The following is a 26,152-nucleotide window of genomic DNA, read 5'->3' as shown; positions in this document are numbered from 1 at the left end:
GTTCTTTTGTTTAGCTTCTTCTTCTTCTTCTTATTTTTCTTCATTTTATGGAATTTATAGATAGTGTAAATAATATGGTCATTTTGTTCTGATTCTCAAGTTATAAAACAATTATACTTGTCAGTGGTTTCTATTATACATTTTTTCTCTTTTAATATAAATATTTCCCGTATAGCTGAGTTAGATGTAATGTGCAAATTGGCTATAGAATGTATTTTTTATCTGGTAATGTGCTTATTCATAAAAATGTTTTGATTGTATTTGTTTTGAAACTTTTGAATGTTTATGGTTGATCAGGATGGCTGTATGTAGGCGTTGAAAATGCGTTGAATCTCCGAAGTCGTCCGAAAATGATTTTCTCCACTATTACGATTTTGTTGCAGTTGTTGGTCTTGTCCTTGGTCCTATTGTTGTTCTGTAGATTGCGGGGATGTGTTATTGTTGCACTGTCGATGCGTTTAACGACGAAGGGGTTCCCTTCCCCCTAACAAAAAACTCTTTTACAGCTTTTTTTTTTTTTTTTTTTTTTTACCGATATAAATGTATGTTACTAACTAATTTCCAGTATTTTTGTTTTATGATAATGATATTTATCTTCAAATTACTTTTGAAAGTTACATTGATTGAAATAAAATTTTATAAACTAAATTGTCTTACAAAAAAAATTTTTTTTTTTCATATTTTTTAACAATTTTTTCTGTTAAAATAAATGGTTTATTTACTGAATTTCTTCTATTTTACAATCTGTTTTTAATAGTGTTTTAAAATATCAAGTTATTAGGTTATCATTCTATAAAAGTGTATTCATGTTTTATTCATTTTTTTTACTGTCTTTTATGAAATTATGTTTAGTTTGTGGGAATAAAAATAAAAAAATATATATATATGTAACATTTGATTCGAATTTCCTTTTCTATCTGACCAGTGAACATAGAATCACTCAAATAATTATAAATCCTTTTATTGAATGTTTTTCCTTTTGTGTGCTTTTGTCTAATCATTAATGATTATAAACTAACTTGTACTTTTATTAAAATAAATATTGTTTAAAAATATAATATCATAATTTTATTATTGTCTGTAATAAATGTAACAAATATGTAATAAATGTATTTTAAAATCATATATCTTGTAAACCACGTTGATGAACATTGATCTCAATTTGTTGAAAATTTTCTTCTTCCTTCTTTTTTCTCATTGATACTAATGTTTATTTAACAATAAGTGTTAATTACATTTTTTTTTTGTTTTGAGAATAGTATTACTAGTTTTATTGAATACAAATTTTTCAATCATTTTGAGTATACATTTTACAAACATTTTTATTGATCTAGCCGAAATAATTGTCTTCTTTGTTAATCTCAATTTTTTACAGATTCTATTTATTTTATCCAAATGATCTTTTTCTTATATTTAATTCATAACCGTGTTTTTTTTTTTTTTTTAATTGAATTCATCATGAGTGCAACTTTTTTCAATTTGATTCCATTACTTAATATACCTTAATATTTTCAAGTTTCAAATTTTTTAAAGTGCGCTTTGTCTAAAAAATTTAAAACTTTTTAATATTATTTAACTAATATATTTATGTAATTTTCTTTTTGCAAGAAATAATTTTTTTTTCATCTATTTTTTTCTTCTAAACGGTACCAATGTTTTCTCTTGTATTTCTTCTTTTTGCATCTCTATTGTATTGATATTAATTGTCTTATTTTTTCTTATGCATTTATCATAAATTATATAGCCAAAGATGGCAAATATTAACAAAATGCTAGAAGTCTGAATAATAAAATCGCTAGTGTTTTGTTTATTTAGATTTTGTAATTCGATTTTCTCTTTTTTTAAAACTTCGATATCTTTACCAAGATTTGCTAATGTTTTAGCATCTTTCATGTTAATAATTGGCACATTAATTTTTGGAAATTCAATTGAATCAATGTTAAAATCAGAAGAAAAATTGAAATTAATTTTGGAAAAATTAAGATTCCAATTAAAATAAATTGTTATATTGGATTCTATCATTTGAGCAGGGTATAAATTAATATGCTCTGAAATTAATTTACAGTTGGCTTTTATTTCAATGATAGAAGAATCCCGTAACTGGACTGGTTTGCTGGAATCTAAGCAGTTCAAATGCGCAACTTCCGATTGTGGATTAACAACAACCCATGAATTTGTTTTGAATAATTTTATAAATAATAAGTTGTCAATTTGAATAATGGATCTTCTGCAATTTTTTTCGATATTATTTGAAAATTTCAAGATCTCCGTTTCACAAGAGGGACTACTTTTCATAATAAATATATGTGGGCATAAAGTTAAATTCTCAGCATGCTGGCAATGTTCAAAATGTTCCGTGTCCATCATTGAAAATTTTTTCATGTCATTGTCCGCGATCAAAATATCATTGTCAAATTTAAAAATTGAATATTTGTTGTTTTCAATTCTAACCGGGACAGGAGTTAATTTAAACACGTTGAAAGACTCGCTATGTACCAATGGAATATTTGCTGTAAAAATTAAATAAGACCCGAATCTATGTTGAGATCCTGTCGAAATTCTGTAGTATTCAAAAATGTGTGCCCAACTTACTGGCAATGGCAGTTTAGAACTTTTTGGAATAAAGGTATTTGCTTCACTTAGTTTATTATATAAAATACTCGGTGAAAATAAAAATGGATTTAAATGATCTTTATCTCCTCCAAGAAGTGTAACTAAAAGATCTACTTTTGACTTTAATGCTAAAACAACAGATTCTGTAATTGCATAACAATCTCTGAATACGAGTTCTGCGCTAATTCTCTTTAACTCATTTTTAACATTTGTTTGAAATTCAGAAAATGATTTTTCAAAATGGTCAAGCTTACTATTAAAATTTTTGAAAAAATCAGAGGTTGGCGTATTAGTTTTATTTAACAAATCAAAAATGGAATCTAAGATTATTGTATGTTTATTGATACGCTTTAATAAAAGATCCTCATTGCTTTTTACTTTCGCAAACTGTTCCTCGTAAAACAGTCCATCATCAGCATCAAGAGTTCCGATAATAGTTTTTGCTATTTTACCGACAACACCCAACCAAGGAGCAGAACGTTTATCTTTATTGTTAAAAATACTAATTGAATGAGATACACTATCCCATGTACTCACTAAAGATGACAACTCATACTCACAGTTTTTTGATATATTAACAGCCAACATTTTGTCACAAGCATCCTTCGTCATGACAGTCATGTTTTGTGCAAATTTCATTTCCTCTTTCAGCTTGTCCAGATCGACATACGTGGCCATTTTTAGATGTTGTTTAACAAAAGCGACATTAGGAATTCTCTCCAGCACTGCTCCTGATTTGTCCAGTTTTGTTGAACTAAGGTCTAATGCTGACGTATATCCAACTAGGAGAAGTAGAATCCACATGATTTCTGAAATAAAAATGACACAAAACAAAAGAGAAGAAAAACAAACATACAACTGCTGCTATGAGAAAGAAAAAAAAATAATATCAGTAACTTAGAAAAAATAAATAAAAGGTACTTCTACTTCGCAATACATACGGATAAGACATTTTAGATTACATCTTATTCGTAAGCACAGCGTTTTAACATATTTTCTTTTTTCAACCTTCCACTATCTATGGTTTAAATAGTCTATTTTTGTGAGTTTTGTACTCTTTATTTCCAATTTTTAAAGTAACCGTTTCATTTGAGTTCATTCCGATAACTTCATATGGCCCGTTACGCAAAGGTTGTAACTTCTGACCAACACCCACTGCAATGTTATCAATATACACTTTGTCCCCAATTTCAATATTAATTGGATTAACTTTTTTATCAAAATATTCTTTTGAAGATTGTTTATTCTCGATCAATTGGCGTCTAGCTTCATTTTGAGTTAGCCGTAATGTGTTTTTTAAATCTAGCAAATAATCTTCATAATTGTAATACACTTCTGGTTCTCTTATTAATGTCTGAGGTAAAATGCATTTTTTCCCAAATACTAATTCATATGGAGAAAAATTAGTACTGGTGTGTTTAGTTGTATTAAAAGCGAAACAACCAAACGGTAAAAGCGTATCCCAATCCTTATGCTTATGGGAGATTTCAGCTCTTAAAAACTCTTTAACAGTGCGATGTGTTCTTTCAAGTGCCCCATTAGATTCAGGATGGTAAGCACTTATATTTATTTTTTTAATATTTAAAAGTTTGCAAACATTTTTGAAAAGATTTGATATAAAATTCGAACCATTATCTGTTAAAACAGATTTAGGTACTCCGAACACGCAAATAAATTTTTCAACAAAGACTTTAGCAATCGTAATAGCTTCTTGATCTTTAATGGAGAAAGCAAATAAAAATTTACTAAGATCGTCTTGTATTGTTAAAATATATTTATTGCCTTTTTCTGTAACTGGCAGAGGTCCAACAATGTCCATACATATTTTTTCAAATGTTTTATGTGCCGTGGTCGTAATCGCCATTGGCATTTTAGTTTTTCTTCTAATTTTTGATCGTGCACATTCTACACAATCTTTCACATATGCATCAATATCTTTACGCATATTTTTCCAAATATATAAGTCTTGAATTCGTTTAAGCATTCGCTTTGTACCAGTATGAGCTCCTAGTTTTGATTTATGAAATAAATGGAGTATATTTTCTATCTCATCTATGTTAGTTAAAGTTTTCACTGTATTCTGTATTAATATAACACTAATGTTGCTGTTATTAAAAATGTATTTAGTTAATAATTTGATTATTTCAGATTCGTGTTCGAAACAACATTTTGGGAAAGAGTCTATAGCAATATTTTTAAAATAGTTTGTTGAACAGAAATTACGAATAAATAGTAAAATTTCAAAAATATCTTCCACAGAAAATTGTGATCCTTCCATCACTTCAATTTCTACTTCATTGCTTTTGCAAATTATTTTGTAATGTTTAGAATGATTCATATTTTGGACAATCTTAAAAAATATTTTTAAACATTTGTTTGAAACTTTTTCTAGCGTTACTGGGCTTTGAAAGACTTTATAATTTAGTTTATTTATATCAAAATTATTTTTTAATTCATTAAAATTTGACAAAGTTAATTCATTTGTTAACTGATTTAATCTGTCATTATTTATTGTTTCTTGTTTTTTAAATTCTTTTGGTATTTCCTCAAGAGAATCCGGGGATGTTAAAGTTTGTTGATTGAATTCCGTTGTATTATTTAGTAAATATAGCTTAACTTTAGTATCTCGAAAAACATATTTAAGCATTTTCAAAATTAAAGAAAATTTCAATACATGTTGATCATTCTTTTCAAAACATAATTCATTTTTATTTAATTTTTCCAGAATTTCTTTTAAATTTTGTATTTTTTTAAATAATTGTTCCGGGTTTTTCTGGTATGTTTTATCAACGGTTATAGTTACCAAGTTATTTGTTATCAAATTTAAAATTGGAATATTCTCATCTATTTTGTTTACTTGTTTAATAGTTAAAGCAACACAAGATTCAGAAATCTTATCCACTTTGGTAAAAGCAAATAGGGCATCAGATTTATCTTCAATGCATGTTTGAAAATCTTTTTTACTGTGATTTCTTGTTATGACACCAACTTTAGATATAATTAAATTTGTGAGGTTCATTTTTTGTACTTTTGTGTAGTGAACATATAAGTTAAACTTGAAAATTTTATTTTCTTCAAATTCATCTTCTTTGAAATTTCCAATTAATGTTTCTGATGGAATCCTGCTGAGACAATCAGCTACCACGTTTGTTAAACCTGGTTTATAAGTTATGTCATAGCAATATTCCATCAGTTCGACCTTCCATCTTATCAATCTAGAACAAGGATTTTTATGATTGAAAAGGTAGACTAATGGTTTATGGTCGGTTCTAATAATGAATTTTCTTCCTAATACGTGCGTTCTAAATTGCCGTACTCCAAAAATAATGCCTAAAAGTTCTTTTTCTATAGTAGAATAGTTTACTTCGGCCTTATTTAAGGTTGTACTTGCATACGCAATTGGCAGATCAATGTCATCACCTTGTGATAACACTGCTCCCAGTGCATATTGAGACGCATCAGTAGTGATGATGAATATTTTAGTATAGTTTGGAAATTGTAAAATTGGTGGAGTAATCAATTTATTTTTCAGTATTTTAAATGCATTTAAACAGTTATCGTCAAATTTAAAATTATTATCCTTTTTTAAAATTTTATAAAGCGGTAGACAAATTTTTGCAAATTCTGGAACAAATTTTCTATAGTAATTAGCCATACCCAAAAATGATTGTAATTGTTTTACAGTTTTTGGAATGGGAAAATTATCAATTGTTTTTATATTTTCTTTGTTTGGTAAAATACCATTACTGGAAATAATGTGTCCTAAATAATTTAATTCGGATTTTAAAAAATGACATTTGTTTGGTTGAAGTTTTAAATTATGTTTTCTTAAAACAGAGAAAATTTCTTCTAAACTTTTATTATGTTCCTCTAAAGTTTTGCCATGAACAATAATATCATCAAGGTAAATAAAACATTTGTGGCCTTGAAGACCCACAAATATATTGTTCATATAACGCATAAAAGTACTCGGAGCGTTACTCAAACCAAATGGCATTCGTACATATTGGTATTTTCCAAAGTTAGTAGAAAAACTGGTTTTTTCTTTATCTTTCTCGTCCATTAGTATCTGGTGGTAACCAGATGCCAAATCTAAAGATGAGAAAAACGAAGAATTTCCTAGTTGATCAATAATTTCTGAAATGTTTGGAATTGGATAAGTATCTGCAACTGTTTTTTCATTTAATTTACGAAAATCTACAACTACGCGATACTTTTTCTCTCCATTTTCCGACTTCTTTGGAACTACCAACAATGGGCTATTATAAGCACTTGTGCTTGATTCAATTATTCCGTCGTTCAGCATTTTTGAAACTTGTTTGTCCACTTCTTGGCGGTAAATTTGTGGAAGTGGATATTGTTTTACGTAAATTGGTTTATCTGTCGACAAATTTATACCATGTCGTACTACATCCGCACATGATAACTTATCTCCTTCGATAAAAAATATATCATTATAATTAACAATAATCTTTTTTAACGATATTTTCTCTTCTTCATTCAATAGTGGATCGATTTTTATTTCTTTTTTTAGTATAGAGATTCTCATTGCATAATTTTCATCTGAGTGTATATTTTTATTTTTTAATATGTTTTCAGTTCTCGAACAATCATCTAATAAATAATTGTCTTCCGGATAGACAACTTCATTAGCTATATTCATATTAATATGCTTATGACAATTCAGTTCAATTTCGTTTTCTTCGGATACTGGCCTGGTATCGTCGCATACGTTTAACTTGGAATCGTCAGATTCATAATAATTGAGAACATTATTTTTACTTATTTCATCATCTTTTAATTCATCATTGTTTTCTTCTTTTTTAATATCTTCATAAACTTCTTTGTTACAAATTTTATCTTCTTCAATTATCTTTTTATTTTCATTGATAGTATTTTCTGTATTTTCTTCGATTCTTTCTTGAATTTTAAAAATGATTTCATCATTGTTATGTTTTAATTTGAATGTTTTATCATTCATATTTATAATACTTTTTAATGGATACATGACATCCCTTCCTAAAATTCCATCAATTTTAGAAAGTCCTATGTCATTATTCATTACATGGAATTTGAAATGAAATTCTCCATTAGGGAAAGAAAAACAACTTTTCATAGTCCCAAATGTTTGGAGAATTCCGTTAGAAATTCCAGATACTAAAACTTTTTCATTCAAATAGATTTCGTCACCTGTGTCTAAGCAACTTGCTTTAAGCAGACTTATATCTGCACCTGTATCAATTAATAAATTAAGTTTTTTATTATTTTTTGTGAAATGAATGCTCATTGGTGAACTTTTAATATTAAATGAATATATTCTTTTGATTTTCTGGCTTTTATCAATTTCTCTTTTAGTGACGCAGAATAAATCACTATTATTTACAAGTTTTTTTGCAATTTGAACTGCAAGAATTCTTCATATTCCTTCTTGTCAATAAATTGAACAGTCTCAGGATTTTCACTGTTAGGCATGATAGCAGGAAAACTTTGAGTGTTCATAATATTATTTTGAAAATTTCGACCATTAGGATAATTTTGTCTAAATGGATTACCGTTTTGGTTTTGGTTATTGTAATTTCTGTAAGAATTTTGATTTGGTGGTCTGAAATTTTGATTATTATGATTATTGTGATTGTGATTGTTGTTATGATTGAAATTATTTCTGAAGTTTGAATTTTCATATCTAGGATTTTGATATCTTTGAAACTGATATCCTGGATCCTGATATCTATGATTTTGATATCTCTGATCATGATATCTTTGATTTTGATATCGTGGAAAATAACTGGAATTACCTTGGAAATTGTTTTGATTGTTATATCTAAAATTTCCTTGAGGTCTGTAATTATTTTTAAAATTTTGTTGAATTGGAGCACCCCAACAATTTTGAGAACTAACTGGCTCTGATTGCCATTCTAAACGAGCTAATTCTTCAACTGTTTTGAAATTCTTTGTCACTTTAGATTGACCAATTCCTTTGGTTTCTAAAACAAATTTGGCCTCTTCTAAAGAAGAGGGATTTCCTAATATTATCCGACTATTCCTCGGACAATATTCTTTTACTTTTTCTATGGCTTGCTCCTCAGCAAGCCGCCACAAATTCTGTTCACTTTCACTTGACGATCTGATTGCTTCTAAATTGTCGATTAACCTATCGACAAATTGCGAAAGTGTTTCAGTCTCCATGATTGCCAACTGATTAAATTTTGTTGCCTGTTTGAAAGATATTGTTGGATCATGCTTGAATTGATTTTCCAACAATTCTTTCAACTGTTTCCATGATTCAAAATTTACGTTTATTTTGTTCCGAACTGACTCGGACAAACGTAAATAAAAAACGGCTTTGGCAAAGATTTTATCGTTATCTTTGCCATCTTCAAGTTCGTAAATTACGTCGATTAGTTCTACAAATTGTTTTAATTTTGAATAAATCCCATCAAAAATTGGGACACTTTCCAGTTTAATTGATGCCATTTTTGGTGTTTTAATTACAAAACTTTTTTCACTTGATCCAGATTCACTTGAAGTATCGGTTTCTGGATCTAGTTCAGGATCTGTTTGAGTTCCCTGATTCTTTACTTTCCTTTTAAATAAGGTTTCTAAAGGGCTTTTTAATTTTAATTTTATTTCGTCACTTTTTGGTAATGACAGTTTTTTTGGTACTATACCAGATCTGAGTAATCTTGGAGTAGTATCACTCATTAAAAATCATATTTTTCAAAACAAAACTTAAATTCAAGATAATTTTTCAATAAGTTTATATAAATTCACATAAATTCACAAAACAAAATAATTTGGTCAATTATTTGAGAGTGGTACTAACCTGTTGATGTTGTTGTTGTTGCTGCAGTTTCCGATGTTTTGTTGGTTTTCACTGTTCACTTAACTTTTTTCTTTTGTAAACTTTTGATAGAACTTTACTTGCTCTCTTCTTTTGAGCTACTTATCACTTGATTTCGGTTAACACTTTAACACTTTAAATTTTTACTTCGACACCAGTGTTGTATCTTCTTGGGACTTGTGATATGGAAGAACTGACTCACTATACTTCTCGAACATAACTGACTCCGATTCCTCGGAGCAGGGCATATTTATTAGGAATCACTTAATCTAATTTTACTCATGCCATGCATCTCAACAGGTTGCACCACGGACCAACGGAATCGTTAACTTCGTCACCCTCGCTTTTGGGTAATCCTCTTAGTCTATTTTTACTGATCCACGCATCAATGTTCTAGAAAATGGGTCACCTATTTTCTTGACACACGCATCAATGCGTGAATGTTACGAAAACGAGACTTGATTTATCGTCCGTTCCCTTAGCGTCAGCTGCAATGCGTGCGTTGTGATTAACGCAAACCATTCATTGGAGCTACGCTAAGAATGCAAAGTTGTGCAATCCGTGTGCACAACATTTGTTTGTCTATACATGAGATGAACTCATGTCAAATATGAGCCCTCTACGATAAAGGGAAGTGAGGTAAAACGGGCATTGAAGTTTGAGGTCCAAAAAACATGAAAAATCTTAAAATTGCTCGCATTTCCGTAAAACTTTGTCAATTCCAACTCTCTTAGATGCATTCGAATGGTCTTTCGAAGCCCTTCAAAATGTGCTATAGACATCCAGGATCGGTTTAACTTTTTCTCATAGCTTTTGCTATGATTCCGGATGGATTCCGAATATGTCAAAATTGAGACCAAAAAGTGCCGTCTTCTTGGCCTACAGGGCAAAAACTAACGTTGTAAAATGTTTGCTCTAGAAAAATCGTAAAACTATGAGAAAAACTGCGATTGGCCAAAAAGTTAATACCGTAAGCTTATAGTTCATGAAATTACCTATCTTTTGACCTATAGGAGTATGGGTGTTGGAGGCTGTTGCAAAAAGATATTAAGGTTTTAAAAAAATCCATTTTAAACAGTAATTTGCAAAAGCTATGAGAAAAAGTCAAACCAATCCTGGATATCTATAGCACATTTTAAATGGCTTCAAAAGACCTTTCGAATGCATCTAAGAGAGTTGGAATTGATGAAGTTTTACGGAAATGCGAGCAATTTTAAGATTTTTCATGTTTTTTGGACCTCAAACTTCAATGCCCGTTTTACCCTACTTTCCTTTGTCGTAGAGGGCTCATATTTGGCATGAGTTCATCTCATGTATAGACAAACAAATGCTGAAAGTTTCATCCAAATCGGAGCACCTCGATACGACCTGTTTCACATCGGTGAAAAACTCGCTCTTATTGATTTGGTGACTTCGCCAAATTTGTATGTGTTGATGAGGACTATTGAATAAAAATTATTATTCAAAATATCTTTTTAACAAAAAAAAAATTCTGCAAATCCTTATTTTTTTTTATTTTTTGAAATTTTTGTTGTGTTTAAGAAGAAAAAAAAAACGATTTAGTGTCTTCGCAAAAGTTGTATGTGTTGATGAGGACTATTGCGAAAAATTAATAATTCAAAATATGTTTTTATCAGAAATTCAATTTCTTCAAATTTTTATTTTTTTCGAAATTTTTGTTGTGTTTAAAAGGAAAACTGGATATTTTTGTTAAAATCAATTTTGTCGAGGCCATATCTCGAAAACGGTGCAGTTTATCAAAAAAATTAAAAGAATGCAAATTAAATTTAAAAAAATAACCTTACTAATCATTTTTTGGTTAAGATTTATTCGAAGAAAATCACATACTTAATGGTTCGGCGGCCAAAAATTATGCCCGCATACATAATAAATTAAATAAAACAATAAGATTTTGGAAAAGTTTTTGATAAACAATAAATTTAAAAATCACAAAAAATCCTGTGCCTATTTTTTTATGATGGCTATTAAATAAATACCTAGAAATTTGCCGAATACACCATATCAATCATTATGTTCCTTCATAAGATGAAGATTTTCAAATAGTTACGTATAGAGTGTCCAATTTCCCGGAGTTACAAAATTCCCGGGAAACGGGATTTTTTTACAAATTTCCCCGGGAAATCCGGGAATTCCCGGAAAATTTGAAATTTATCTTATCCTGCTTCTGATTGCTATTCTTCAACAAAATTTTATAGAATAGCAACTTTAATGTTCAAATTGAGTGTGGGGGTCAATTGATGGATTGACAGCTTTTAAAAAATCATACAACTTTATAAAAAATATTGAAATTTTCTAAATTTATATGCTGTATGTATATAAAATGCCACCGGGACCGGACCCAGTACATGTTTTACACAATAATAATCTTGAGACAAACCTCACCAGTTGGAAAAAAATATAAAAACAGAAATTAAAATGAATAAAATTAAGTTAGATTCTCTCATAATTTTTTTTATAAATTTTGAAAATCAAAAAAGACAAAAAAATAAGGAAAATGTATACTTCTGTTTAAATTTCGAAAAATCAATGCTTTTTCATTTGAATTTGCTCTGCAGATTTTATCTAAACAATTTAACAATACAGAGTTAAGTATGACAGCTCTACTCACCTAATTTTTTTTACAATTCCCCTTTCCATCATCTGAAGTGTTGACCATGCTTCAAACGGAATTAATTTCTTCCCCCGAGGCAATTATTATAAGAAATATTTCGATGGATTTAGGTCTCACCTCAACCCGTTCAATGCAGGTCGTTCCAGCTATTTTGGCTTCCAAGAATATCCACCACTCTCACCGTCTCTCCTCCCATTAGACGAGCATAAATATTTATAACGATCAATTCAGGAGAACCGTGTTGAAAAGAATACTCATCGAGAATTCAACATTCAACCTATTTTCTCGACACTTCTTCATTCCCACAGCAGCGCCAAACTGCATGAACTTGCCGTCGTCGTCGTCTTTGCCGGTCGAGTCATCCCGAAAGAGAAAATGATCCAATTATGATAAAACCGAAAAAATGTTACCCTCGCTCGTTGAGCGGGGTTGTTGTTTTCATCGCGGCTGCTCTCATTGACTCTCTCGGGGCGGAAATGGGTCAGCTCTGGCTGACTTTGTTGGTTCACCCCACCGCGACTTTCACACGGTTTCTGAACCCAAGCGACGAACCCCCCGACTTCTAATCAGCTATCGATTAACATTTTCGCTGGGCGCGCTGGACAACCAATCATAACTTCATCAGGGGGGTTGTCTTGGTGGCGTTAACCCGCGACGACGACGACGCCGTGATCAACACCACACAGGAAAAACCACTTTCTTTCCTCTGGTTCACGGGGTGGTGGTGGTTGATGTTGTTATTGGGTGAAGCTTTAATGAAGTCGCGCGCGCAGTTCAATCGATTTCTGGCCCGCAAGCGAAAATCTTGGCGGTCGTTAATTTCCCTTCCCAGCGCCGAACTCTTCGATTTATGTCTTACTTGCGAAAGATGCAATTGCTCCGGTTGATGATGTGTCCCAGGTGGCTGACGGAGTTGGACGTTGTGCTTTTTTGACGCAATAAACATTTTGTAAAGATTTTCTAAAACAATGCAAAAACCGGACTCAAAATCAGACGACCATCCAAAGATAGCTGACGGTCGAGGACAAAAACGACAATTAAGGTAACAGATCATAACCTCAACTAAAAGTTGACGTGAAAATTGAATCTCTGATGAAACCCTCTCTACCCGTCCAGCAGCGGATGCAAAACATAGCAGAATGATACAGTCTGCCGAGGGGGAGGCGCTCAAATCAACCATTTTTTTCTGTTTCGTCGAATTATGCAAAACATTAAAACAGGTCGCGATCCCAGCGCGAACCTCCCAGCCGCCAATTCCAGAAATCATAGTAAATTGATAGGTTTTGCTGAAATTTCACTCTCATCGGCGCTCAACAATTTGCATATTTTCTCCTCATCATCGGCTAGTCGACTTGGTTGTCATAGCGGCGAGGTTGTTGTTCGGGAGGGACGATAAACGGGCTCTAAATACTTCCTCTCCCGCGTAACCTAACCTAACATGCGATGGTCTAAGCCCACAGCGCCGGGCAGGAGAAACTTTCGTTGAAGTCTCCGCCGCCGCGTCACTTTTGCTTTTGTTTGATTAGAGCCCCACAAGGTGCAGGTTGAACTGAGTGACGAGTTAGAGGGCCAGAGTAAACATATTCAGAGGGTGAAGCGCGACACTGGCGGTTGACAACTATGTTTTCTTTGGGAGAAATGGCTTAGAGGTGACTGCATAAAAGTTGAAGAGAGTCTGGGTGCATGATTGGCAGCTTTGGCGATGGAAGTTGGCGGATGCTCGCGGGTTATAATTGCTGGCAGGTTGAGGAATGTGAAGTTCAGGATGTGAAAATAGTGAAGTATTAATTGGCTGGAAATCAGTCAGTTTCGCAAAACTACAATTTAATTTTGTGTTTGAAACGTCTCCAGCATGAATGAATGAATGTTCAAATTATCTTAAAACAATAACATGGAAGTACGAACTGCAGCAAACATGATATAGTTCCAAAATCTGGACATAAAAAAATTCAACAACTGATCAATATATTTTCAGTTCCTGACTGAAATCTAAGTTCAGGTTGCCAAATAAAAATGTTGAGCTTGTAAATAAAATCTTTGCAGAGTTTGTTTACTCGTAAGTTAAACAAAAATTTGTTTTTCATAGAATACTTTAAAGTTTATCTCAAAGCCTTTGGTATGGTGGTATGAGTTCAAACTTTTTTATGAATCATTTGGAGTCCATCAACATATTTTCAATTGCTCAAAATTTTAATTTATGCCGCTTATTCAAAAACTAATTGATGACTTTTTTCAAAAGGGACGGTTTCTGTAAAAGGGATGGTTTCTGTACTTAATTTTTTAATTCATTGTAAGAAATATCAAATTTGTAATAGAAAATTACTGAAGTGAGGTGCAACCGTTTGTCCAGTTTTCTACAATTTTAAAATATTTCATGTAAAGTACCAACATGAATGCAAATAATAATTTTTCAAAGCTGATACAGTTTCCTACAATTTCTCATTTTTGAATTGTTTTTTTTTAAAGTGCAACCTAATAAGCCCATATTTTTGAATTACGAATCGAAACTTTTGTATAGATTTTCAATGTTGAAAAATTTAACAATTTTTTCTGCTATTTTTAATAAAAACATTTCGACATTTCCTAACATTTGAAAATGTCCAAAATTGGTATATTAACTTATTTTGATTGATTTAATCAAGTTTAATATTTTGATTCAAAATAGCAGAAATCAACACTTTATTTTTCTAAATTGAAAAACAAACCAATAGTTTGGGAGACATGGTTAATTGAACAATAATAGCTAACTAATACTGAGAAAAACTTTTTCAACTTGATTATGGGTAATTCTCTACCAACTCACACGAAATCGGGAAAAGTTGCCCCGACCCCTCTTCAATTTGCGTGAAACTTTGTCCTAAGGGGTAACTTTTGTCCTTGATCACGAATCCGAGGTCCGTTTTTTGAAATCTCGTGACGGAGGGGCGGTACGACCCCTTCCATTTTTGAACATGCAAAAAAAGAAGTGTTTTTCAATAATTTGCAGCCTGAAACGGTGATGAGATAGAAATTTGGTGTCAAAGGGACTTTTATGTAAAAATAGACGCCCGATTTGATGGCGACTCAGAATTCCGATAAATCGTATTTTTCATCGAAAAAAACACTAAAAAATTTTCCCATTTTCCGTTACTTGACTGTAAAATTTTTTGGAACATGTCATTTTAAGGGAAATTTAATGTACTTTTCAAATCTACATTGTCCCAGAAGGTTCATTTTTTCATTTAGAACCAAATTTTTCATTTTAAAATTTAGTATTTTTTCTGACTTTGCAGGGTTATTTTTTAGAGTGGAGTGTAACAGTGTTCTACAAAGTTGTAGAGCAGACAATTACAAAAATTTTGATATATATATAGACATAAGGGGTTTGCTTATAAACATCACGAGTTATCGCGATTTTACCAATAAAAGTTATGAAAAAGTTTTTTACAATTAGGCCGTTGCAAATACTTTTCAAAGTTTATGTCAAAAACGGTTCAAAAATTCAGGGGGCAAAAAAATGTTTTCAAAAAACTTCAAAATTTAAAAGGAAAAAGAAGTCTGACTAACTAAAAACAACTAGAAATGCATTTTCCTGCATTTAAAATCATATTGAGCATGTCTGGGATCGATTAAAAATATTTTCAGTTTTTGTGGAATTGTTATGTACAGCAGCGCATAAAGTTTTTTTTCGGCGAAAAAAAAAATTATTCGATAATTGAATATTTTGAAAACTAATGATTGCAAAACAACTGAGCAGGTGTAAAATGCACTTTAAAACGGCTTATTGAACTTTAGAATAATTTTTTAGTTTCATAAAACATAGTTTTTATGCCTGAAAAAAATATGAAAAAATCATAACCTCAAATTTTTTAAAGTACAAACTAGGTTTGAAAATTCTTTCTTAATGTACTCTCGAGTTTTTTTAAATGATCCTATGATCAAAATTTCTAATTTTTGCTTTTTGGGTGTTTTTGAAACCGCCAGAGGTATTCAAAAACACTCATAAAGCGAAGAATTAAAATTTCGTTTATAGGACCAATAAAAAAAATCTGGAGATTTAATACTATGACCAGCCTGCAAAATCGTATGAAGACTTGTATTGGAAAGAAACTAATGATGCAAAATGGCATTTCAAAAGGGCGTAATTTTGAATGTTTGGCCCTTTTGCAATGTGAGTCTTCAGAACATTTGACAATTGTTTCATTTATAATATATTAGATTGGACATTTAGTTGCTCAGTTCTTGATTTAAGAAAATGGAGGCTGTTTGACGGAGACTTTGACAACTTATATTTTCCTGTTTATTTACTCTTATTCGCTGTTAAAAAGACATTTTTTAGAAATTTTCTGAGCTTTTCGAAAAAAAATATTTTCAAAGATGGCTACATGTTTTAAAATTCGAAAAACTGCAAATTTGTACATCCACAATTCAGAGTCGAGAGATTCGTTCCTTCATGATTTATTGAGAGCTCAAATAGAATAATATTACCAACTCACACTATCAAAAGAAAAGCGTTCATTCGTTAATTGAAACAATAAATCTCCAACAAGGGTCATATATCGACTTTTGACCGCTCCTTGGTCACAAAGCTGTGGTGGCCGAGACAGATAAGTCATTGAATTAGTTTGTGAAAGGTCCTTGGTTCGATTTCCGTAGTCGAAACTTTTTGTTTTTTGTTTTGACGGATGAACATTTTTGTGAATAGAATAGTTATCTCGCCCATCTCGAGCTGTGTTCTCTGTTTCCGTCAATGGTACTGCTATTCTCTTGGCTCGAAGCCATTATTTTCTCGGACAAGCGCTCCCCAGTTTTGGGTGTAGTCTAAATCAAACTTTTAATTTTATAAAAGTTTATGTCAGAAATTTTGTTTGGGTAACATTTCTATTTTTTATAAAGAATCATAATCTGGTGGCTGAATTTTTGCCCATATAGCTCACAAGATGCGAGTTTTTGTCCCTTAAAACACATAAAACAATTTTTTTTAAACTGACTTTTGTAACCATTTTTTCCGTGCTCCTTTTTTCTGAATAGTCCTCAAAAAACCAGATTTTTTTCCGGAGACACTAAATCGTTCAGCAAATTTCTTCAATACATATTTTCGAATATTCACGTACATTTTTTTTTGTATGGACATCTGCAAAAATGTATGGAGACTTGAATAGGTGAAACAATGGCACAAAAAAGCTTCTTTGGTCACAAGAAAGGCTCCCAATAAATTTGAGCCAATTTAAAACAATACAAACAAAATCCATTTCTACAATTTGGGGAAGAGTTGCTCAAGTGTCCTTAATTTTCTGTTATTAATTTTTTTATTTTTCTACATAACATAAAAATTACAAATTTTGCAATACTCACAGATACATCCAGGGCCAAATCAATCACCTGGCCAAAGGTAAAACGCCCTACACCCTCAAGCTTTCACAAAATCATTTGCACCACATCACGGACACTTTACAGCACACCGCGAAAGAAGGACTGACGGTTCAACCTAGCCCGGCGCTGCAATCTAATCACGAAGATTGAGTAAATTAGTTTAGTCGCAGTGCATTAAAGTGGAGGGCGCCACCACTACTATTGCACCCACTCTGGCGAACAAAAAGTGGGGCGTTTTTCTCCTTCTGCCGGGCTGAAATTGGCCAAAGTTGCACAATCTGTCCAGGGAGCCCAGCGAAATAAATCGATCGATAGTCAATCAGCTGCTGCAGTGTGTCGGCTTGATTAAAGACGGGGGAAAACAGGGAAGAATAATTACAGTTCGGCACCGTCGGGAGCTGCAGAGTCGATTCTGCAAAGTGTTGATAGGTTAATTTAAATTTGCCTCGTTGGAGCTGGCGTTGGCCAGTGTTGGGAGTATTATCAGCAGATGTTCGAGGATAAATCTAAGATAGTGGAGGTTTCCCCCATCACTGGCAACACTCGGGTGCTCGGGAATGTCCGAAAGTCTCCTTCGGAAGGGACGGCGAAGACGTTGCCTGCAGCGTGCAGTCTGCACTCCATAATCATATGGTAATTTCACCTGGCTACCGCTTCCACCAGCTGATTGATTAGCTTTCGATAGCTATCTTTTGAGACCCTTTGGAATTTTGTTTCGATGGCCTAATTTGGACGCCTATGCGCCGCACTGCTAGGTCATTAATAGAAAGGAATTTCACACCATTCACACCCGAGCATTTACCACGGCCATGCTAACAACCCCAGCTGCCGCAATCAATTCCGAACTCCAGTGACCCTTTGGCCGAGTCACACACAAATCGCAGAGTTCATAACCGTCACGAAGAACCGCCGCGGCAGATCGTGCCCAGCTTATTATGCGAACTCTGCCGCCAGTATTTGTCATTAGCGCCCCGGCCAATTGCCAATCACACTTCTCCAGTCAATAACGTGTGCTGCTGAGGTGACGTTTGTGCCCGTTGGCAAATACGGCGCAAAGGGAGCCATCGATTTCGATTCCGGGGACCGTGGAAAAGGGGGCTTGCGCGTGTACGGCGGTTTTAACTGATAAAGTAATAATAAAGTATCATCATCGTGTCGTTAAAAAACAGTGTTGAGAAGGAGAAACCTTTGGAAGGGAGGAATGTGCCGACGATTGTCGCCTTTTACTGGGGATGCCCTCAGGGTCAGGAGAAAGGGCTACAAATTACGTGTTTTCAACAAATTATTGCAAAAATACCAGTTGACTTTTAAGAAATTCAGTACATATCAAAAGAAACACTAAGCAACTTGAAATAATAGAAGAATGCATAAACTTTTTAAATGTGATTTTTTGCCTTCCTCACTGAGGTAAGGCTATAATCCTGCTCTAAAAATGAACTTTTTATTAAAAGCTCAAAGACCCACCTTCATGTATACATATCGACTCAGAATCGAAAACTGAACAAATGTCTGTGTGTGTGTATGTGTGTGTGTATGTGTGTGTGTATGTGTGTGTGTATGTGTGTGTATGTATGTATGTGACCAACATTCTCACTGAGTTTTCTCAGCACTGGCTGAACCGATTTTGACCAAACCAGTTGCATTCGACTTGGTTTAGGGTCCCATACATCGCTATTGAATTGTTTGAAGTTTCGATAACTAGTTCAAAAGTTATGTATAAAAATGTGTTTTCACATATATCCGGATCTCTTTTATATGCATGTAAACGATGTCCGGATCCATCATCCGACCCATTGTTGGTTAGGTAATCGAGAGACCTTTCCAACGAGGCCACAACATTGAAGATCTGGCAACCCTGTCTCGAGTTATGACCACTTAAGTGATATTTATGTACTTTTTTGAAGCCGGATCTCACTTAAATGTATGTAAACGTTGTCCGAATCCATCATCCAACCCATCGTTGGTTAGGTAATCGAGAGACCTTTCCAACGAGTCCACAACATTGAAGATCTGGCAACCCTGTCTCGAGTTATGACCACTTAAGTGATATTTATGTACTTTTTTGAAGCCGGATCTCACTTAAATGTATGTAAACGATGTTCGGATCCATCATCCGACCCATCGTTGGTTAGGTAATCGAGAAACCTTTCCAACGAGTCCACAACATTGAAGATCTGGCAACCCTGTCTCGAGTTATGACCACTTAAGTGATATTTATGTACTTTTTTGAAGCCGGATCTCACTTAAATGTATGTAAACGATGTCCGGATCCATCATCCGACCCATCGTTGGTTAGGTAATCGAGAGACCTTTCCAACGAGTCCACAACATTGAAGATCTGGCAACCCTGTTTCGAGTTATGACCACTTGAGTTATATTTATGTACTTTTTTGAAGCCGGATCTCACTTAAATGTATGTAAACGTTGTCCGAATCCATCATCCAACCCATCGTTGGTTAGGTAATCGAGAGACCTTTCCAACGAGTCCCCAACATTGAAGATCTGGCAACCCTGTCTCGAGTTATGACCACTTAAGTGATATTTATGTATTTTTTTGAAGCCGGATCTCACTTAAATGTATGTAAACGATGTCCGGATCCATCATCCGACCCATCGTTGGTTAGGTAATCGAGAGACCTTTCCAACGAGTCCACAACATTGTAGATCTGGCAACCCTGTCTCGAGTTATGACCACTTAAGTGATATTTATGTACTTTTTTGAAGCCGGATCTCACTTAAATGTATGTAAACGATGTTCGGATCCATCATCCGACCCATCGTTGGTTAGGTAATCGAGAGACCTTTCCAACGAGTCCACAACATTGGAGATCTGGCAACCTTGTCTCGAGTTATGACCACTTGAGTTATATTTATATACTTTTTTGAAGCCGGATCTCATTTATACGCATGTAAACGATGTCCGGATCCATCATCGAATCCATCGCTGGTTAGGTAATCGAGAGACCTTTCCAACGAGTCCACAACATTGAAGATCTGGCAACCCTGTCTCGAGTTATGACCACTTGAGTTATATTTATATACTTTTTTGAAGCCGGATCTCATTTATACGCACGTAAACGATGTCCGGATCCATCATCCGACCCATCGTTGATTAGGTAATCAAGAGACCTTTCCAACGAGTCCACAACATTGAAGATCTGGCAACCCTGTCTCGAGTTATGACCACTTAAGTGATATTTATGTACTTTTTTGAAGCCGGATCTCACCTAAATGTATGTAAACGTTGTCCGAATCCATCATCCAACCCATCGTTGGTTAGGTAATCGAGAGACCTTTCCAACGAGTCCACAACATTGAAGATCTGGCAACCCTGTCTCGAGTTATGACCACTTAAGTGATATTTATGTATTTTTTTGAAGCCGGATCTCACTTAAATGTATGTAAACGATGTCCGGATCCATCATCCGACCCATCGTTGGTTAGGTAATCGAGAGACCTTTCCAACGAGTCCACAACATTGTAGATCTGGCAACCCTGTCTCGAGTTATGACCACTTAAGTGATATTTATGTACTTTTTTGAAGCCGGATCTCACTTAAATGTATGTAAACGATGTTCGGATCCATCATCCGACCCATCGTTGATTAGGTAATCAAGAGACCTTTCCAACGAGTCCACAACATTGAAGATCTGGCAACCCTGTCTCGAGTTATGACCACTTAAGTGATATTTATGTACTTTTTTGAAGCCGGATCTCACCTAAATGTATGTAAACGATGTCCGGATCCATCATCGAATCCATCGCTGGTTAGGTAATCGAGAGACCTTTCCAACGAGTCCACAACATTGAAGATCTGGCAACCCTATCTCGAGTTATGACCACTCAAGTGATATTGATGTACCCTGTCTCGAGTTATGATCACTTATCTGTGTACTTATTTTTGTGGATCTAAAAAATATCTGAAATATGTGTCCAAACCGCTCATATTATCCATTGTTGGTAAAAAGTGAGGAAGGCATCAACCACATAGGTGGATTAAGTTAGTTTTTTTACAAATTTCAGCTTAAAAGTCAAATAGACCGTTGTAAGATAACTTTTGATTTTTCATTGGAAAAAATCAACTAATGGTTAAGTATTTGAAAAGCTTAAATCGTCGCCGTCATGCTAACTTGTCGTACGTGCATTTTCTGAAAAATTGAATTAAGAATGCCATTTTGTGCAGCACAGATCCCCAAAATTCGATTTCAATCCTGAGTGCTCCGAATATTTGTCACTTTTTATATGAAAGAAGTTTCAATCTTGTCGTGCTATCTTGTCACTCCCAGAAAATTGATGAAAGTGCGACAAAGGGCAAAGGGATTTCAGGTCAGAACGCGTTTGACGCACGTACAAGTTAGACTACCGTTAACATTTGTAATTATAACTCGGGACTCCAGCAACCAACTTTAACCAAACTTCGGGACAATGCACAGAATGCCAAACCAAACTTGTTTGTTATTGTTTACATTGCGTGCTTTCGTTTTTGTTTATTCAAGGTCAAACATTAAAACGCGTTTTTCTCGGAACGTCGAAATGGCGTGTGCGACAAGATAGCACGACAACGTCGAATTGCTACTCTAAATTCGACAGAAAAAGATTTTTCAATAATATAATACCGTCATTTTGGGTGACATTGGGTCTTTTGTGGTGAGATTGGGTCATACAAAAATGCTTTAATTTGTATGACCCATTCTCACCAATGTCACCCCTGATCATGATACTTACAATTCATTCTTCACTGTTCTAGTGTAAAATTGTAGTGTAAATTGTCCAAAGAATCCGATAATGTAGTTCGTTTTCTGATAAGAATTCATCTCATCACGACGCTTTGAGATTATTGATAGATTATTAGGAGGTCCGAGGTACCCCAACGGAATCCGAAATATTTCCGGCAAAATTTGACCATATTTTTCCCCCATTTGACAGTTGAAGATGTAGGCAAATCTTGATCTTTTGCCACCGGAAAGCATTTGGTCAGTACTATCCAAAAGGTATGAGATTTTTAAGAAAAAATATAGGGGCAAAATGATTAGCCGACTCGAGCAGACGGAAATAACTTGGGAATAACATCTTTTGATATTTAAAAATACTAGGCCAATAACATTTTATGTTATTTAGAACAAGATTTGTTATTCGTCGTAATGATTTTTTTGTTATTGAATTTTTATTGTAATAACAGACTAAGAACATTTTTAGCTATTCTTCGAACAAATCTTTGTTATTATTTTTTGTTATTTTAACAACTAATCTGATCATTCCAATAACAGTAGAGGTATTATTCCATAACAAAAAATGTTATTCCAATGTTGTTTTGGCAGAACAATAAATTTTTTGTTATAATAACATAAACTGTTATTTAACTTTTATGCAAAAATTGATTTTTCAAGAAGAATCCATAACACTTATTGTTATTTTTACAGTATTTGTTATTGAAATGGCATGAATTTAGTTATTACCGTCTATTCGGGGAGCGTTTGAGTGTTAAAGTAACACTACTCGACAAAACAAAACTTGTGTCAAGGGATTAACGATATCTCATCCGTTCCTGAGAGAAAAGACATCCCCGAATCCGATGCAATTGACAGAATTTGATTTTATGTCCACGCGGACTGACGAGAAGTTGGTACATTTTTTAACATAAAAAATCGAACTATTTAAAAAAAAACCATGCGTCTCCTCCCAATTATATGAGCCATCTACAAGAATATGGAAGCGCCTGGTGCATAGCCATTTCCTTTAAGCACAACGGAAACAACCAATACAAATGTATAAAAAAGTTGTCAAGTTCTCGAGGGGTCCACAGCTAGCATTTTTTGTACGATTATAAAAAATAAATATTAAAAGTTTAAAATTAATTTATTTAAAAAACATATTTTTTGATTTATTTGTTTACTAAAATTTTATGTATCTCAAAGGTCTATGGGTACTTCGGGATGTCCATGGCCATCCAAGGACTGCCTGGAGTTAAGATCTACGAGTCTACCGCCGTAGCAAGCAAGAGGTCGTCGGATTTTGACCCCGGATCATGTGCGTATAGCATCAGTGCATATGGTAGACTACTATATGAATGTGTTGGGATGTTCATGGTCATCCAAGGACTCCCTGGAGTTAAGATCTACGAGTCTACCGCCGTAACAAGCAAGAGGTCGTCGGATTTTGACCCCGGATCATGTGCGTATAGCATCAGTGGATATGGTAGACTACTGTATGAATGTGTTGGGATGTCCATGGTCATCCGAGGACTCCCTGGAGTTAAGATCTATGAGTCTACCGCCGTAACAAGCAAGAAGTCGTCGGATTTTGACCCCGGATCATGTGCGTATAGCATCAGTGGATATGGTAGACTACTGCATGAATGTGTTGGGATGTTCATGGTCATCCGAGGACTCCCTGGTGTTAAGATCTACGAGTCTACCGCCGTAACAAGCAAGAGGTCGTCGGATTTTGACCCCGGATCATGTGCGTATAGCATCAGTGGATATGGTAGACTACTATATAATTGTGTTGGGATGTTCATGGTCATCCAAGGACTCCCTGGAGTTAAGATCTACGAGTCTACCGCCGTAACAAGCAAGAAGTCGTCGGATTTTGACCCCGGATCATGTGCGTATAGCATCAGTGGATATGGTAGACTACTGCATGAATGTGTTGGGATGTTCATGGTCATCCGAGGACTCCCTGGTGTTAAGATCTACGAGCCTACCGCCGTAACAAGCAAGAGGTCGTCGGATTTTGACCCCGGATCATGTGCGTATAGCATCAGTGGATATATTAGACTACTGTATGAATGTGTTGGGGTGTCCATGGTCATCGGAGGACTCCCTGGTTTTAAGATCTACGAGTCTACCGCCGTAACAAGCAAGAGGTCGTCGGATTTTGACCCCGGATCATGTGCGTATAGCATCAGTGCATATGTTAGACTACTATATGAATGTGTTGGGATGTTCACGGTCATCCGAGGACTCTCTGGAGTTAAGATCTACAAGTCTACCGCCGTAGCAAGCAAGAGGTCGTCGGATTTTGACCCCGGATCATGTGCGTATAGCATCAGTGCATATGGTAGACTATGAATGTGTTGGGATGTTCATGGTCATCCAAGGACTCCTTGGAGTTAAGATCTACGAGTCTACCGCCGTAACAAGCAAGAGGTCGTCGGATTTTGACTCCGAATCTTGTGTGTTTAGCATCAGTGGATATGGTAGACTACTATATGAATGTGTTGGGATATTCATGGTCATCCAAGGACTCCCTGGAGTTAAGATCTACGAGTCTACCGCCGTAGCAAGCAAGAGGTCGTCGGATTTTGACCCCGGATCATGTTTGTATAGCATTAGTGCATATGGTAGACTACTATATGAATGTGAATGAATGAAGCACATGATCCAGGGTCAAAATCCGACGACCTCTTGCTTGTTACGGCGGTAGTCTCGTAGATCTTAACTCCAGGGAGTCCTTAGGTGACCATGAACATCACAACACAATTATATAGTAGTCTACCATATCCACTGATGCTATACGCACATGATCCGGGGTCAAAATCCGACGACCTCTTGCTTGTTACGGCGGTAGTCTCGTAGATCTTAACTCCAGGGAGTCCTTGGGTGACCATGAACATCACAACACATTCATACAGTAGTCTACCATATGCACTGATGCTATACACACAAGATTCGGGGTCAAAATCCGACGACCTCTTGTTTGTTACGGCGGTAGACTCATAGATCTTAACACCAGGGAGTCCTCGGATGACCATTAAGATCTACGAGTCTACCGCCGTAGCAAGCAAGAGGTCGTCGAATTTTGACCCCGGATCATGTGCGTATAGCATTAGTGCATATGGTAGACTACTATATGAATGTGAATGAATGAAGCACATGATCCAGGGTCAAAATCCGACGACCTCTTGCTTGTTACGGCGGTAGACTCGTAGATCTTAACTCCAGGGAGTCCTTGGGTGACCATGAACATCACAACACATTCATACAGTAGTCTACCATATGCACTGATGCTATACACACAAGATTCGAGGTCAAAATCCGACGACCGATCTTAATGGTCATCCGAGGACTCCCTGGTTTTAAGATCTATGAGTCTACCGCCGTAGCAAGCAAGATGTCGTCGGATTTTGACCCCGGATCATGTGCGTATAGCATTAGTGCATATGGTAGACTACTATATGAATGTGAATGAATGAAGCACATGATCCAGGGTCAAAATCCGACGACCTCTTGCTTTTTACGGCGGTAGTCTCGTAGATCTTAACTCCAGGGAGTCCTTGGGTGACCATGAACATCACAACACATTCATACAGTAGTCTACCATATGCACTGATGCTATACACACAAGATTCCGGGTCAAAATCCGACGACCTCTTGCTTGTTACGGCGGTAGACTCATAGATCTTAAAACCAGGGAGTCCTCGGATGACCATGGACGTCCCAAAACATTCATACAGTAGTCTACCATATCCACTGATGCTATACGCACATGATCCGGGGTCAAAATTCGACGACCTCTTGCTTGTTACGGTGGTAGACTCGTAGATCTTAACTCCAGGGAGTCCTTGGATGACCATGAACATCCCAACACAATTATATAGTAGTCTACCATATCCACTGATGCTATACGCACATGATCCGGGGTCAAAATCCGACGACCTTTTGCTTGTTACGGCGGTAGACTCGTAAATCTTAACACCAGGGAGTCCTCGGATG

The 26,152-nt window shown here is 34.8% G+C and overlaps 2 protein-coding genes across 2 annotated transcripts in view; one reads left to right on the top strand and one right to left on the bottom strand.

The window, feature by feature from the left end:
* LOC120423726 (calpain-11-like) overlaps positions 1 to 26,152 on the top strand; it is a 164,227-nt gene that overhangs the window by 31,724 nt on the left and 106,351 nt on the right. The gene's annotated exons all lie outside the window — the stretch shown is intronic.
* Positions 1,188 to 10,023, bottom strand: LOC120423727 (uncharacterized). Its single transcript, XM_039587633.2, has 2 exons — positions 9,437 to 10,023; positions 1,188 to 3,422 (listed from the first exon to the last, which is right to left on the bottom strand). The coding sequence occupies exon 2, from the start codon at positions 3,415 to 3,417 to the stop codon at positions 1,627 to 1,629; it is 1,791 nt and encodes a 596-aa protein (XP_039443567.1). The 5' UTR covers positions 3,418 to 3,422; positions 9,437 to 10,023; the 3' UTR covers positions 1,188 to 1,626.

This window comes from Culex pipiens, chromosome 2 (assembly GCF_016801865.2).
Source record: "Culex pipiens pallens isolate TS chromosome 2, TS_CPP_V2, whole genome shotgun sequence".
Classification (NCBI taxonomy): domain Eukaryota; kingdom Metazoa; phylum Arthropoda; class Insecta; order Diptera; family Culicidae; genus Culex; species Culex pipiens.
This window is presented reverse-complemented; position numbering and strand designations above follow the sequence as displayed.

Bases quoted from the DNA above. Each gene is read 5' to 3' on its own strand.
- LOC120423727 (XM_039587633.2), bottom strand. From the start codon at position 3,417: ATGTGGATTCTACTTCTCCTAGTTGGATATACGTCAGCATTAGACCTT.